Source organism: Molossus molossus, unplaced genomic scaffold, assembly GCF_014108415.1.
Source record: "Molossus molossus isolate mMolMol1 unplaced genomic scaffold, mMolMol1.p scaffold_m16_p_17, whole genome shotgun sequence".
In the NCBI taxonomy this organism is placed as follows: Eukaryota; Metazoa; Chordata; class Mammalia; order Chiroptera; family Molossidae; genus Molossus; species Molossus molossus.
In genome coordinates, this window is record NW_023425352.1 from 42,454,694 (window position 1) to 42,469,874 (window position 15,181).

At 39.5% G+C, this 15,181-nt stretch overlaps 1 protein-coding gene across 4 annotated transcripts in view; it reads right to left on the bottom strand.

The window, feature by feature from the left end:
* Positions 1 to 15,181, bottom strand: part of ANK3 (ankyrin 3) — a 611,274-nt gene that overhangs the window by 69,955 nt on the left and 526,138 nt on the right. For all 4 annotated transcript variants that reach the window (XM_036265485.1, XM_036265481.1, XM_036265484.1 and 1 more), the window contains 3 exons: positions 10,796 to 10,902; positions 5,005 to 5,229; positions 2,091 to 2,245 (listed from right to left, as the gene is read on the bottom strand). In XM_036265485.1, the coding sequence (XP_036121378.1) occupies positions 2,091 to 2,245; positions 5,005 to 5,229; positions 10,796 to 10,902 (487 nt within the window). The remainder of the gene's footprint in view (positions 1 to 2,090; positions 2,246 to 5,004; positions 5,230 to 10,795; positions 10,903 to 15,181) is intronic.

The following is a 15,181-nucleotide window of genomic DNA, read 5'->3' on the forward strand; positions in this document are numbered from 1 at the left end:
CCCAGAGACACAGAAGTAGGGTACAGAAGTAGGGTACAGACTGACAAACCCCAGAAGAGGGGATGATGGGGGGGGGAGAGATAAATCACCGAACTTACGTGCATGTATGCATAACCAATGGACACAGACAACAAAGCTGGGGAAGGGGTGGAAAGGATGGGAAGGAGGATGTCAATGGGGGAAAAAGGAGAAACATCTATGACAAAAAATGAATTAATAAAAAATTATTTAAAACTAAAAAAAAAAATTTTATATTTTATTTTCCTTAAAACAAACAAAAAAAAACCCCACCTCTAATGGAAATCCCAGTTCTCTTATTCTTTCCCATTTTTATTCTGAATTATCTGTATTCTTTTATTATTTTCAAAATGCAAATTGTATTAATTCTCAGGATTTATTCTTTTTATAACTTTTTATTGTATATTCTTATAAATTTCCTTCTAAGAGAATGACTATATTTCATGCTTTAAAGTAATTAAAAATTAGAAATCTTAATTACCATTGCCTGCTCCTATCCATTAGAAATCATGCAAAGTTGGAGATACGTGATATACAAACCACTATTATGTAGAGACATTTAATGCATGTTCATTAAATATATAACATTTAAAATGACTACACTTAGGGACCTTTAAATCTACAGGTTTGTAGGAATTTTCCTCTTTAGGTTTATTTTCTTTTCCATAAGACACAAATTTCTAAAAGAAGGGGGAATACAGTTAAATGTCTTACTTAGGGTAACCTTTTATGTTTCTTGACTTGTCTGTACTTCAGTTCCTTTGTCTATAAAGTGAGATTAAAGCTTCTCACTTCACAGTACTATGCCTCATTTAAAATTTTCATATACACAGGCGCTTACCAGCGCCTCATGAATGCTAGATACTCAACAATTATCAGTTTCCTCCTACCTTGCTCTAAAGACACCCTAAAATTCTTGGTGGGCTATAATTAACTGTGTCTTATACAAAACCTCTGACATGACATTTTTTTTAGTCTATAGAATGAATAGAATAGTGACAATAGCTGATATTTATCAAGGGCTTCCTATGTAACAGGGACTATGTTTTATTAGTCTTCACATAATTACTTTATTTTTTCTTAACAACAGCCCTCTAATGTAAGGAAGGCAATCTCCATTGTAAAGAAGTGACAAAGCCTCACAGGGATCAAAGAGCCTGCCCTGGTCATCTCTCAAACACCCTGGGGTCCTTTGTCTGGCGTGGGATCCAGGAGAGAGGGTCCTGGAAGCATTTAAAAAATGAGCAAGTCAAACACTCTCAGAGAGTGAATGTTATGGCATGTGAGTTCTCTCTCCAATAAAGTTGCTATTTAAAACAACCGCTGAATTGGTAGAGATTAAGAAGTCTGCGTAAAGATTAGCTTTATTTTATGGTGATCTTGGTCAATAAAACTGCATCAAGTCCCTACTCTCAAAGCAAGTCTAGTCCAATGTCTGCTAAGAAAAAGTGCTATGACGGAAGGGGTCAGACAGCCGGAAGGTGTGTACGAAGCACTGGCATGCTCAGCCACACGTCGGTACTGTGTGTCCCTCTTACAGAATAAGACACGGAAGGACCCAAGACTCCAATAATGACCCTGAAACTTGTTTGTTTTTAAGTGGATCATAACCCAAGAGAAATTTAAAACTTCATGAAGAATATTGAAAGAATCTGGGAGAAAACTGAGGAAAAAGAAAGGGCACAGAAATAATAATTCCCCAAATAAAATGTGAACGTATTTTCTTAAAAAATGCTCCACATACTTTGCATACCTTTCATTATTATTTCACCCCCTCCTTATACATGTTTGACTTAGAAAACGTTCTTGGAAAGATCGGTGTGTTTGATTAAAGACTGAAAGAATCACAACAGTGTTTGTACATTAGTATTACGGGGGAAAACATCTGTTCGATTAAATGGAACATCATGCCCTAGATACAGAAAACAGCAATAAATGTTGAGGAACCTGATTCCCAGCTTGACATGCAAATGTGTGAAATTCAAGGACTGCTTTTTTTTAGTCTAGTTATTTCTTTGATTTTTTTTTTCCCCTGCAGAAATTTACAGAAAACAAGGAGTCATCATAATTACCTTCATCCATGCCATTAAGTAATTCAGTTAAATCTTCATTTTTACTGTCAAACTGATGCTCCTTCCACGTTTCTCCATTTTCACTTCGAAGAACAATGAGTTCTCTCTCTTTTCCTCTCATAGACCCAAAGTGAGGTATTTCCACTATGACAGGGCTGGAAAAAAATCCACATTATTTTGGTATCAAATTAAATATATTTAAGAGTCTCATACTTTAAAAAAGTGTTTCATTAACTGTATTAATTTGAAAATCAGAGTTGCCACTAAGGTTGGGGATGAGTTCAAAGCTGCAGAATCATTTGCTAATAAAATAATATATTAGAAGCTTGAAAACATGCCATCATTCATTCATTCACAAACAATTCTTGAGGGCCTATGTAGCCTTTTGATTTAAGGGGGGAGGGAGGAGTGTTTAGCACTTATAAAGAGAAATTTTGATTCAAAGAATTGAAAATTATAAAAATAGACCAAAGAAAGAAAGCTGGTCCATTAAAAACAACAACACAATAGTATATTATTAATTGTATAAAACGCTAATGATTTAAAAGGACACAGTCATTTCTTTAAAAAAAGAAATTCTGTAAATTTCCTATTTTAAAGATTACTGATGTTTTACCCCTTGGCAAGAAAATGATCAATATAACAATCCACTGTTCCAATAGTCAGTTTCCATGACTTTCACGGCCTGTGTGGTTAAGACAGTTTCTCTGATTTTCAGTTTGTGAAATGGCAGAGGGCAGCTTAATGTCCTAGCGCTAGTATAACCTAACAGGAATATTCAAGTTTTCTGAAAAAGCACTGGTTGGCTTGAAGTTGTCATCTAGTGATCTTTTCATTTTCGACAGTGTCCTTTTGCAAAAGAAGGGCTGCAAATGGGAGATAGCTAATCAAGCACAGGAATCATTTTGTTAACTTTTAAAACAGGATAAATGCTAAAAGAAATGAATGGAAGTAAGCAGACCACAATCACACACAGTGTATATAGTTGGATTGTGCAGCTTTCTTTTATGACATTTAAGTAGACAGTATCATTATTCTCCTACAGAGGTTGTATGTAACCTCATCTCTTCACCTGTGTGTTTATGTATGTGTGGTAACAGAAGATAAAGGCTTAAATAGGTCAGAGCATAAAAGCGACAATAGTTGTAATGTCAAATAACATAATAAAAACATGAATATTTGCTGTATTACGAATGCACTCGCTTAAAATGGGATGACGAATACAATCATTTTACTTTGGGCAAAATAATTATAATTAATTCCAATTAAGGATTTAAACAAATTTTACACCTTTCTTTTTTGACAGGTAGAGGCAAAATCAACTATTCCTAGGAGTGTTAATAATTTCAAGTTAAGTTATTTACCATAGTTTTTATTTTTAACCACAGCTGATGATTAGGTATTCATTTACTTTTGAGAACTATATACAATCTTTGCAGGTAATGTATCAGATACTGTCTCTGTAAATATTTGAGGAGTGTGACTTTGTGTATGACACTCGATGTCACTGGAGAGAGGATATGACAAGGATCTCTGGCCAAGGTGAAAGCCAAGCATAATTTTCATGACAGGTTTCTTCATGCAGACTGCCAAGGCACATACACCAAACAGACGAGCGAACAAACAAAATACCAACACATCAGCTTAGACAAAACAAAACAAAACCATCTGATAACTTCAGTAGATTCTTCTATCCGCTGCCTATTCTGTTTTCTTTCAATATCTTTCAACATTTTTCAAAATCCATGTACTTATTTGATCCCTTTTCCTTCTCAAAGCCCATGGAAATTACTCGGTACACATAAATCTTTTTTAAAAAACATGAACTCCACACACATACATATATAATCTAGACACACACACATCTCTCTCTTCTAGCAAATGTTGATTCAAAGCCTGTAAATACCTTTTCCTACCCCTGGATTAAAATTAGACTGTTGGTCTGTCTTAAAAACTATCTTATTCAGCCAAAACATTTCAAATTAAAGAAAGGCTTGCAAAGCACAAAGAAGGATGGAGGCAGAATGCTTGCGGTGAGTTCCACATGCTTGAAAAGCAGAAGACAGGTAGCGGTGCTCCGTTTACGTCAAGCCACTATGATTTTTTCTTTCTTTCTCTCAGTGACACACATCAACTGAAAGCATTAACGATTGAAAAAAAGAAAAAGAAAAAGAAACGTAAGACAGGAAAAAGACCATGGGTATGACAGAAAAAAATTGAAAATGGAAAAAGAATCGTAGACATTCTGTATCTTGTCTATGAAGAGCCTACCCAATAAATTTTGTTCCTTGAGGCCCAAGCTGCAGGATTCGGCTAACCAAGCTCTCGCCCTCATTTACAGGGGGAGGATGGGTGGGAAGATGCAGTTTACTGAATAACATCCATGCAGCAGGAAGAGAAACGAGAAGGGGACATCGTGAACAAACTGTCCGTCACGACAGAGCCTGCCTGCTTTGCACCCAAGTGCCACCTCGGAAAAGGAAATAAATGGAGTTTTGCTTTTTTGGAAAACACCGTATCACAATGGCTTGGTTCCCCTAACAGTGGTCTTTATAAAAGGACATGGACCCAAAGTAGCCATTTCTTCAGCGTGGTGCTATAATTCCAACATCTGTATTTTTTTCCCTAAGAATGATGCCTTGACGGCTGGGGTGGGGGGGTCCGTGCACTCACTGAGCAGAGAACATGCTTTGGTTAGTAAAAGCTTTGACCAGCAAACTGAGTTAGGGAAGTACCAGCCTATTAGCTTTTAACATAAGTACACAGCTTGGTGACCTCTAACACTACACGAAACGCGTCCTCAACCAAAATGGTCCAACTAAGCAGTTTCAATAGTTAACGTCTTGAGTTAAGGGTAAAGAAAATCAAAGATGTCATTATGAGGGCCAATACTGAAATTGTCAAGGTAACTTACCCTAAAAATTGTGCCCCTGCAGGACCCATTTCTACCAGCCTACTGGCTAATCCCTCTCCTTCCACCATGGGGGGTGGGTTGGCCAGTTTATGTCTCTTTACCAAACGGCAGGTGATGCGGGTGGGGGCCGTACACTTGCGTGGAGGAATGATGATTCTCATCCCGTGGTGACGGCTTCCTCTCATGGAGCCACCTCTGGCGTCCACCATGAAGCTCACCAGAAACCTGCAGGGAGAAGACCAGAGGCCAAGTCAAGGCTGGAAACAAACCATCTTCAGGAGTTGGCTTGGACATTGGATGCCGAAGTTTAAAGTGATAGACAATGTAGCTATCGTTTCCTCTCTTTAAAACTAAATCGGAAGTAAATACGGTGGAGTCACATCAAACATGCATTTAACTTGTGCAACTGGGCGGGGACCGCAACAGGACAACTGAGTTTTGGTGGACACCTTCCCCCCCCAACCCCCCGAGAGAAGCCAGCCACTGTGTCAGTGGTTCAAAGGGAAGAACAGTGGCCGTTCAAAAGTTGAAATAAAACCTGCCTAAAGGACTGTCATGCATTTGAAAGCAAAAAACAAAACCACTCTCTGTGGTCTCTTGTGGGTAGTTTAAGCTATACTCAAGGATCATTTTAACTACAGAGTTTAAGTCATTTGCTCACCATGGAATCTCTCTCCCTGAAACGTAAGATGAAACTCCACAGTATGTTTTAACATGTGCAACTTATAAAATGATTGTATATTTAATCATACCAACACACTAATTTTCACTATCACAGAGCAGAATTTAATAATAAAAGCAGAAGATGACTAGTTTTGCAAAGGCAATTTTGATGGAGAGGGATTTAATCTTTTCAATAGAAATCTGGCTTTAAAATAACCTGCATCTGTGTATTTGTCCAGCAATACAAATATCATAACTTGGACCTCTTAGAAAATGTCTCTAAACTAGATAACTCTGTCATTGGCGTTTACATTAAAGCTAGTGAGAAAAAAAATGCAACTGTAGAAATGTAGATATGAAAATGTAAAGAAATTAATTGTGTCACATCAGGGTAACAGCACAGTGCAATTTGTGACTCCTGTCACGTGCTCATGGAGGAAGTCCTCGGGGACTTCTCCCACCACTGCCCGGCGCTGTGCAGCGTGCTGGTGCCCGGAAACCAACGAGCCGCTGTTCGGGGGAGAGCAAGCCAGACAGGTGAACAGGAACATGGATCTGCGTATTCTAATGTTCACATGTGAAAATGTGCTTGTTCCTGGAACAGCACCAATGTGGATGATTAGAGACTGTTTGAATACCTACACTACGTTAGGGGAAAAAAATGATCCCATCCATCAAAATCCTCTTATTATTTATTTATCTAAGAACAGTTCTAACATCCTGCAAACAGATTTTAGGACCCTGAATGGAGGTCCTAGCTGGGGACCTTTTCCTAAAGAGTCAGCCTCTTGACCTTGGAAGAGTTACCTCTTTAAGAGAGCAAATCGACTTGCTATCGCAATGGAGAGGCATATGGGGATCATTTTTTAGCCAATTTGATTTTCAGAACCAACTCTGGTCATCAGTGAGGTGGAATCAACTTCACACCCTTTTGCTCATGTTGAATTTAGCCCCTCTTCCTCTGGATTAATTTGTGTGTGTGTGTGTGTGTGTGTGTGTGTGTGTGTGTGTGTTTTAATTACATTATACCTACTTTGAGAGGCTGGGAGTCACTATGACATTCAAAGTAAGAGGGGAAGGGATGGACACCCCCTCAAAAAACAAAACAAAACAAAAAAAACCACTCCTTCCTAGTCAAAAACAAAGATAAGTGTTCACTTATACAGTGTCCACATGAACTGTCTCCAGGGCCAGATGATACAAGGCTCACTTGAACCTCCTCTGGGGAGCCCACATTCTCTTAGACATGGAAATGTTCCACAACCACTTTGACTTAGCCGCGAAGACAATGTGGCAATGGAGTCGAAGACAGAATCTGATCTTTCCCAGCATTTGGTAGAAAACCAGCTTGTAATTGAGAATCATAATAGAGAATGGATTAAAAAAAATGATTCAACATAAACTCTGGGTTTGAAAATGCAGTCGTATTAATGGAAATAAACACTGGGGCGTTTTCACTGAATGGACAGTGTTTGCCCTGGCAACGAGCAGCTGAGTCTCAGGAATACAGACAGTCATCAGATCAGGTCTGCCGCGTTCCCTGCTTCACCTGCAGAGCTGAGCACAGTTCCGACACACAATAAACGCTTATTGAATGAACTAAAAAACAAAACAATTTTGTTGCGTGTGCTTAGAAACTGCCTAGGTCAGACCTGGTTACTAATGTTTATATATATAAATATATGAACAGATATATAAATATATATATATACACACATATATGTGTGTGTATATATATGTATGTGTGTGTATATATGTGTATATATAAATACATATACTTATATTTATATACATATATGTGTATATATATGTATATATATATATAATATATATATACAAGACATTTGTAGCTGAGCAGGCTGAAGGCAGTGTGAGAAGGTAATCAGTGTCAATATAAAAATATCCCAGCTACAAAGAATATCAGAACCAAATGAAAAAATATGGCCTAGAAGATTTTAGTGACAAACTAGAAGAATCTCCTCGTGTTCTGATTGCACCCAGCACAGAGCTGGAGCTCATGACCAATCAGACACTGTTTGGAGGTTTTCAGCTTTGCGGAGCCAACAGACTGAGGACAGGTGGGAGTATACGTTAAGCAGGATATGGGTTCTATTATTCAACAACATTACAAAATAGAGTGATTCGTTTTCCAAACTCATTCCTTACATGTTTTGTACAAAATACAATTCCATGCAACATAACTTACAGAAACAAATTAAAAGGTGACGTTTAATCATATGTGTTGTATCTTATTAATATTTAAACTGAAGCAGGAAGTCTACAAATGATCCTAAAATTAACACATGAATATTTGTAGTTTTAGGAACAGCGAGATGACAAATGCTGATACACTACAGACATTGACACATTCTAACTGCGGGGGGAGGGGGGAGGGGAATTCACATAAATTAAAAATACAAAAAAAGGGTGGTTCACATAAAGGACACAGTTATCACCTTGAATCATACTGAGGAAGTGGAGAAGAATAGCTGCAAAATAATTTAGAAAGCAAATGGGAAAAATTAATGTAAGATAATTAGAAGCAAGCAACAGAAAATGTCAATGATAAGCAAAAGAAAAAGAAAAACCATCAGAACATGAAACCAAAGCATTTGGCATTTGTGGGACCGCCTAGAAAAATACTTGCCATAAATAAGCTACTCCACAGACCTGGCATTAGTGAACTATTTCCAAGTACACACCAAGCCTCTATTTTTCTTTTCAAATAAGCCCGTATTAGCTGTTATTGCTCTTGCTTTCCCACATATGTCTATTGTCTTTAATAAATTTGAGGAGGAGATGATTTGCATCTTAAGATGCTCCATTGTCTCCAATGTATGGGATTGTATTCTGATTTATTATCCTATGCTCCCTCAACTTCCCAGTTTAATAAATTAAACACTACTGTTTTTTTTCTCTCCTGTGTAGAGCGTACAAAGTGCTGGATCTAGATCTTTGTAACACGGTAGCAATTCACCAAGCTTGACTCAAAGCACTCTGCCCACCGAATGTATACCAAGTATTCGATATTTTCCTTCTCAACTCTGTTCGTTTCTGCCTTTATAATTTTACACCCGTAGACATCTAATATAAATTGTGTAAATATTTTTAGCAGTTTAATAATTACCATTACTGTAATTAAAGGTTTTTCTAAGCTAGTTAAAGGAATACAATGTTAATGACTCAAAGGCCACCATGTAGTTTATAGAGCACTTCCATGTAAGTCACTCCGTTTGAATGACAGTGCATTGACTGGTTTTCAGAAGTGCGGGTTTCCAGCTGCACCTCCACAGAATGCTATGAGTAACCTGCAGCATTACTCTGAAGCTGAGACTGGTCATCTGTAAAATGGGGATAATGAGTAAAACTTCTCTCACAGTGTCGTTTTAGGTCCAAATAAATACTAAATAAGATAATACATGTAACACATTTAGCACAATGCCAGGTACATGAAAAGCACAAGGTAAATGTCAGCTATTACAATTTATTTTAATTAAAAGCAGCAGAAAATACTTCATGTAATACAGCATTATTGTGTTAATTATTGTTAATTTATCTAACTCCAAATGAATCAGCCCTTGGGTCCTAGATCACAACTAATCTGTGGCCTAAATGCCAATTTCAGAGGTGAAAATACCTTCAAATTTTCACCATGCGAATGAATGCATTATTTCTATTCCATTTGTAAGGGTAACACGTATCCCAAGTTTTAATTACCTGTTGGTAAAGAATTCAATTATCTAGTAATACACTGATCATCAATTCAGCGGTCAAAGCAGTTTAGCTGTTAGCCACCAGCCTCACATTTTGCTGATCAGTGGGGCAACGAGGCCCGTTTGATGTGCTTCTCACCAAGTGCTTCTCGTGGACACTCAGTGGTACATTCATTTGGTACAAGCAGATTTCTCTATATTCTTTTTAAAACGCATGTATTTTGTCTAATTGTAATTGAACACAACTGAATTATAATTTCATTGTAGGAATGCAGAAGGTACCGAACTCGATCTAGAGTTTTCAAGTTTACGTTTTCTTTTTAAAGGAAAATCACACAAACCCAAAGGCCTATATCATGAAGGAAAAGTGTAAGAACACCGGAGTTTACTGCATTTAGTTAAAAACTAAATTTCTGAGTGCAATTCTTCTATCGTTCGGAGCAAAGCACCGCAGCACAGGGAGGTGAGCCCAGGAACAGACAATACTGGGCAGCTACACAGCCACGTTAAGACTGGGTGGTGGGGAGGAATTCGGGATAAGCTGCCTGCGAAAACATCACTGTCCCTCCTCTCTGTCCTCCAGAACGAAAAGGTGGCTGATTTCATCTCCCTTCTAACTGCCTGCGTCACCTACACGTGCAGTGGACCAGGCTGACAGCCTGCCATCGTGCCTCCACAGCGGGGGGGGGGGGGGGGGGGGGGGGACCCAGTCCCCAGGCCAGGCAGCTGGAAAAGGAGGTTCCCCCAACGCTGAAAGGGAACATTCTGCAAGCCTGCCTTTTTCAAAAAGCCTGCCAGCTTACTACAGCAGCCGAGCAGAGCCAGCACCCGAGTCCGGCCAGGGGACCTTCCTTTCCTCTCAGCTGCCTCCCTTGTGCTCGAGCACAAGCTTAATAAAACCTGTCTGCGAATTTCCCTGGGGCTTCCTCTCGACCTCTGTCTTGGGGAAGCCAAGAACCCAATGCCAGTAACAAAATCATGAGGTCAATGAATAGAAATAACCTACATATTTATTTATTTTTATGAGAAAGGAAAATCAGATACTTGGGGAAAAAAATTTCATTTGAAATAAATAAAATGAAGAGAAATGACTATATTTAAATTTTTTTCATTGAAAAGGAAAATTAAAGACCTAGAAATGTACCGGCACAGCCAGGAAAGTTTTAGGCACCAAAACTTTAATGAATTTCCTGTCTAACACTGTGCTTCTCTATTAATAAAAATAGATATACACATTTGTTTAGAAAAATATTTCCTAATGATTTATAAATATGCCACATACACTCACTAATGAGGTCCTATAGACAATCAATATTTTACACATACGAAGCTTGTCAATATGAGTTTATAACTGCAAATGTTAAGTGCAATGCTAATTTAACGGGACAAAGAAAAGTGACTTTTAGGTTACTTACCCAGAATGAACAGGACTTGAGACGAGGTTGACATTGTCCAAGGTGTCTGCAGCCCAGCTATAGTGTCTAAGAGAATCTGAATCAAATTCTCTTGTGAATGTTAGATGCTGAAAAATAAAATGATAGATTGCATCAACAACCCACACAAGACACTGGCTTGTCTGCACTTACAAAATACATCTTTATGTCTCTATCTGTGCAGGTGGTTTTAGCGTTCACAATAAACAATTTTTATGTACTCTCCAACGGGTCTGGATTGATGTTTCAAGAAAGACAAAGTAAAGGTTATTTAAATGCTAATGTTATTTCAATCCTTTAAGAAAGCACCTTGAGTAATTGGCAAAGCAAGAGAAATCAGAGAAATAATTCCAACTATGATTTTAAGCACTTCAACACATCTTTAAATCAATCCTACAACAACTGTAAAATTCTTTCCCCAAATCTCAAAATGAAAATAAACTATTCAATCCTGATGACTGCTGTCTCCGAGTGGGGCAGAGCGGCCTGGTGCTGCCGCAGGCCACCCAATAAATACGGGCGTCGTCTCTGAGCGCAGCGAACAGCTGAGGCGAACGAGAGGAGCCGGACCCCGGAGAGGGGAAGAGCTTCACAGTCCAGCTGACTTTAAAAAAAATTTTTTTTCTTTATTGATTTTAGAGAGGGGGGGGTGAGAGAGAGAGAGATAGAAACACTGATGAGAGAGAACATCGACTGGCTGCCTCCTGCATGCCCCCCACTGGGGATCCGGCCCACAGCCTGGGCATATACCCTGACCGGGAATCGAACCGGCGACCTCTTGGTGCATGGGTCGACGCTTAACCACTGAGCCACGCCAGCCAGGCTCCAGCTGACTTTTTGATGCCATTTTGAACTTGGGGGCATGTCTCAATGACCAGTGCAGACAGAATTTGGGCTATTGTACCTGCAGGGGCCACTGCTGGAGAACAGAAAACTCACAGGCGTTTGGTGGAGGTCTGGGAGGCCTCTAGCACGCTTTCCCTCGAGAACACTGGCTGGATTCCGGCTGCGCAGATCGGGAAGCGAAAAGCCTAACCAGAAATTCTCTGAGGGGCACCTGAAGGTTTTTGGCAGTTTCATGAGAAACAGATTTAGAGTTTGGGACATGTCAGGGGAGGAGACTTGAAAATCACACCAGCATTTCAAGTAAAGATCCTGAAGGGTCAGGGACTGGCCAGAGGTAGTCTCCAGCTTTACCAGAGCTGCAAACCAGCCCCATTTAGCGGACTCCTGATAGGATTACGTGACCAGCCACCGTGTGCCAAGCAGAGGGAGGGTGAACCCTCCGTGAGGGACTGCACCAACCTCGGGCATGTCGGGTCTGCATCTGTTCTACACATCATTTCCAGCAGGCAATAAAAACTGCCAAGCATGGCCAGAGCACATGAACAAAAACAGGAAAAAAATACCCACAGACTCTATAAACAGACTCTCAGGTCATCCTATATGTTGAAGTAAGCTAATAAGAACTTTAAATAACTATGATTAGTATGTTGGAGGAAATGAGGGAAAAGATAGAAAAAAGAAACTAACGGGAGGATAATTCAACGGAGCACTGGAAGATACGTAAGAAAGAATCAAATGGGCATTTGTCCAGTTCAAAATACAACGTTAGCCCTGGCCAGTTTGGCTCAGCGGTTAGAGCGTCGGCCTGCGGTCCGGAGAGACCCGGGTTCGGTTCCCGCTAAGGGCACGTACTTCGGTTGCAGTTTGTCCCCGGCCCTGGTTGGTCGTGCGGGTGGCAGCCACTCGATGTGTCCCTTCACGTCGATGTTTCTCTCTCTCTCTCCTTTCCTCTCTCTCCCTCCCACTCTATCTGTACAAAAAATGGAAAAATATCCTCTGGTGAGGATTAAAAAAAAAAAACAAAAAAAAAAAAAAAAACAAAATACAACGTTAGTTCTTGACTAGACACAGCAGAAAATGGAGTTAGTGAACTGGAAGCAAAAATGGAAAACTATACAAAATGAAGGATAGATTTAAAAAAAGAATGGAAAATGCAGAAAATAGTGTGAGGCGTGCAACCTAGTGAAACATTTCAACGTAGGTGTAATTTAGAAGGAGAGTAAAGCGGAAGCTTATTTGAAGACAGAATGGCTAAGAATGTTTTAAATCTGATATGTTATCCTACAGACCAAAAATAAGATCAGTCTCAATTTTTGTCCTGTGAAAGATTTGCTTCCTACTGAAGCTCCATTAAATGACAGAACTCAAAGAAAATATCAAATACGATAGCATCAAAGTTGAAAAGAAATGCCCAGAAATGAGGGGAAGGTTGTTTAAAATAGAAAATAGGAGAGAACAACATAAGAAAGCAGAAAATCAGTTCGGGAATTTCAAATCTTCCTCCCCTCTCCAAAAAAATTCTAGAGAGAGAAAAATAGTAAAATACAAAAGAAATCAAGGAAATAATTCAAGAAAAGTTCTCAGAGCTGAAGACCTGAGTTCTCAGTAAAAGGACCTGCAGAGTGACCAGCACTACAGAGAAATATCATCCTCCCTATAGCACATTATCATGCAATTTCTGAACTTGCAGACAGAAAGATTCTCCAAATTTAGAGAGGAAAATGATCACAGGTAGCAGACTTCCACCAGACTTTAAGGGTAAAACTGAAGTTAAAGGCCATGGACCAACCCTGACCAGTTTGGCTCAAAAGCATCAGCCTGCAGACTGAAGGGTCTTGGGTTTGATTCCCAGTCAACGGCATGCACCTGGGTTGCAGGTTCAGTCCCCAACTTGGTCAGAGGCAGGCAGGAGACAACCAATCTATGTGTCTCTCATTGATGTTTTTCTCTCTCTCTCTCTCTCTCTCTCTCTCTCTCTCTCTCTGTCTCTCTCTCTCTCCTTCCCTCTCCCTCTCTCCTCCCTCCCTCCTAACCCTCTATCTAAAAAAAAAATCAATGGAAAAATGTCCTCAGATGAGAAATAAAAAAAAATATATTAGAAAAGAAACACCTGCCGGTTTGGCTCAGTGGATGAACATGCCATCCTTGATGTTCACAGGAGTCCACAGAACCAAGGCCCTCACCCCAAAAGAGCAATATATCACTTCAGAAAGTCCCCAAAATCGATATGGGTAAACCAAAGATTAGGTGTTAATTTTGGTCTGGCCTTATTCACCAATTTTGCTGACTTTTGGAGACCCCAACTAAGCAACCCGCAGAGTAGGGTAAAATACTGAACATAAAGTGGGTCGTGCTGCTCACTTTATTTTTTAGCAAACTCCAACTTCTGCATTTGAGGCCCTGAGGTTACTTTTCACAAAGGACCCATTTTAAAAAATGTTCTAATAAATAAATAATATCACTCTTCTTTTGTAATTACAGTAAATTATTTACCTCTGGCACTCTTAGAAACATGCACTGTGACATTAATTATTGAAACAACGAATTATATCACACAAAAAGGTATCACCGCCTTCGTGAAATATTTATCCCGGCCGGAGCTCGCCAGCACCCGGACTCCACATCCCTCGAGTTATCCCCAACTCCTGTCCTCTCCCAGCCCTTCGCACCCCTGAAACTTCGGCATCACACAAATGAACAAATTATTCAAAACAATCCCAATGTTTGTCCCAGTTTTTGTGTTTTGTTTTGTTTTGTTCCCCCACAGAGGTCTATTTAGGTTTATGGGCAGACCTACTAACAATTTGAATAATCTTAATACAAACAAAATGCTCTTCCTATGCACTCATCTAAATAAAAAAAATAAGCCCGGCCACTGTGGTCCAGTGGTTGAACGTGGACCCATGCACTAAGAGGTCACCGGTTCGATTCCCGGTCAGGGCACATGCCCGGGTTGTGGGCCCGATCCCCAGTGGGGGGCATGCAGGAGGCGGCCAATCGATGTTCTCTCTCATCGATGTTTCTTTCTCCCTCTCACTAAAAAAAATCAATAAAAAAATATTTTTAAAATAAATAAATAAGGTAATTGAACTAAACCTACGATTTCACAGAAAGAGAATGAATTGGTAGCTTCATTTCCAAGCTATCTATTTCTGAATACTTATTTCTACAGATTAGCATTTATTTAAAGCTGAAATGTAAAATTTGAAGCGTTTACTAACTTTAAGAAGCAATATGAATTTCAAATGTGGTGCAGGGCCCCATGGTACCCACAAAAAGATTTCCCCCATTTGGTTACTGGACAGTCATTTCAAATGATACAGAAGACGCAACATGCGACGATGGGTAACATTTTAAGATGAAATAGGGTTAGCTCTTGAGTTTCCCACGCAAGCAGGGGTGTTCCCAGGGTTAAGTGGAAAAACTTGGCTTTGAAGTTCAGTCACAGACTTGGATCTGAAAATTGCCTTTGCCACTTGTTAATGGAGAACGCGTCTTTCCCACCCCTAAGTTTTCCACGTT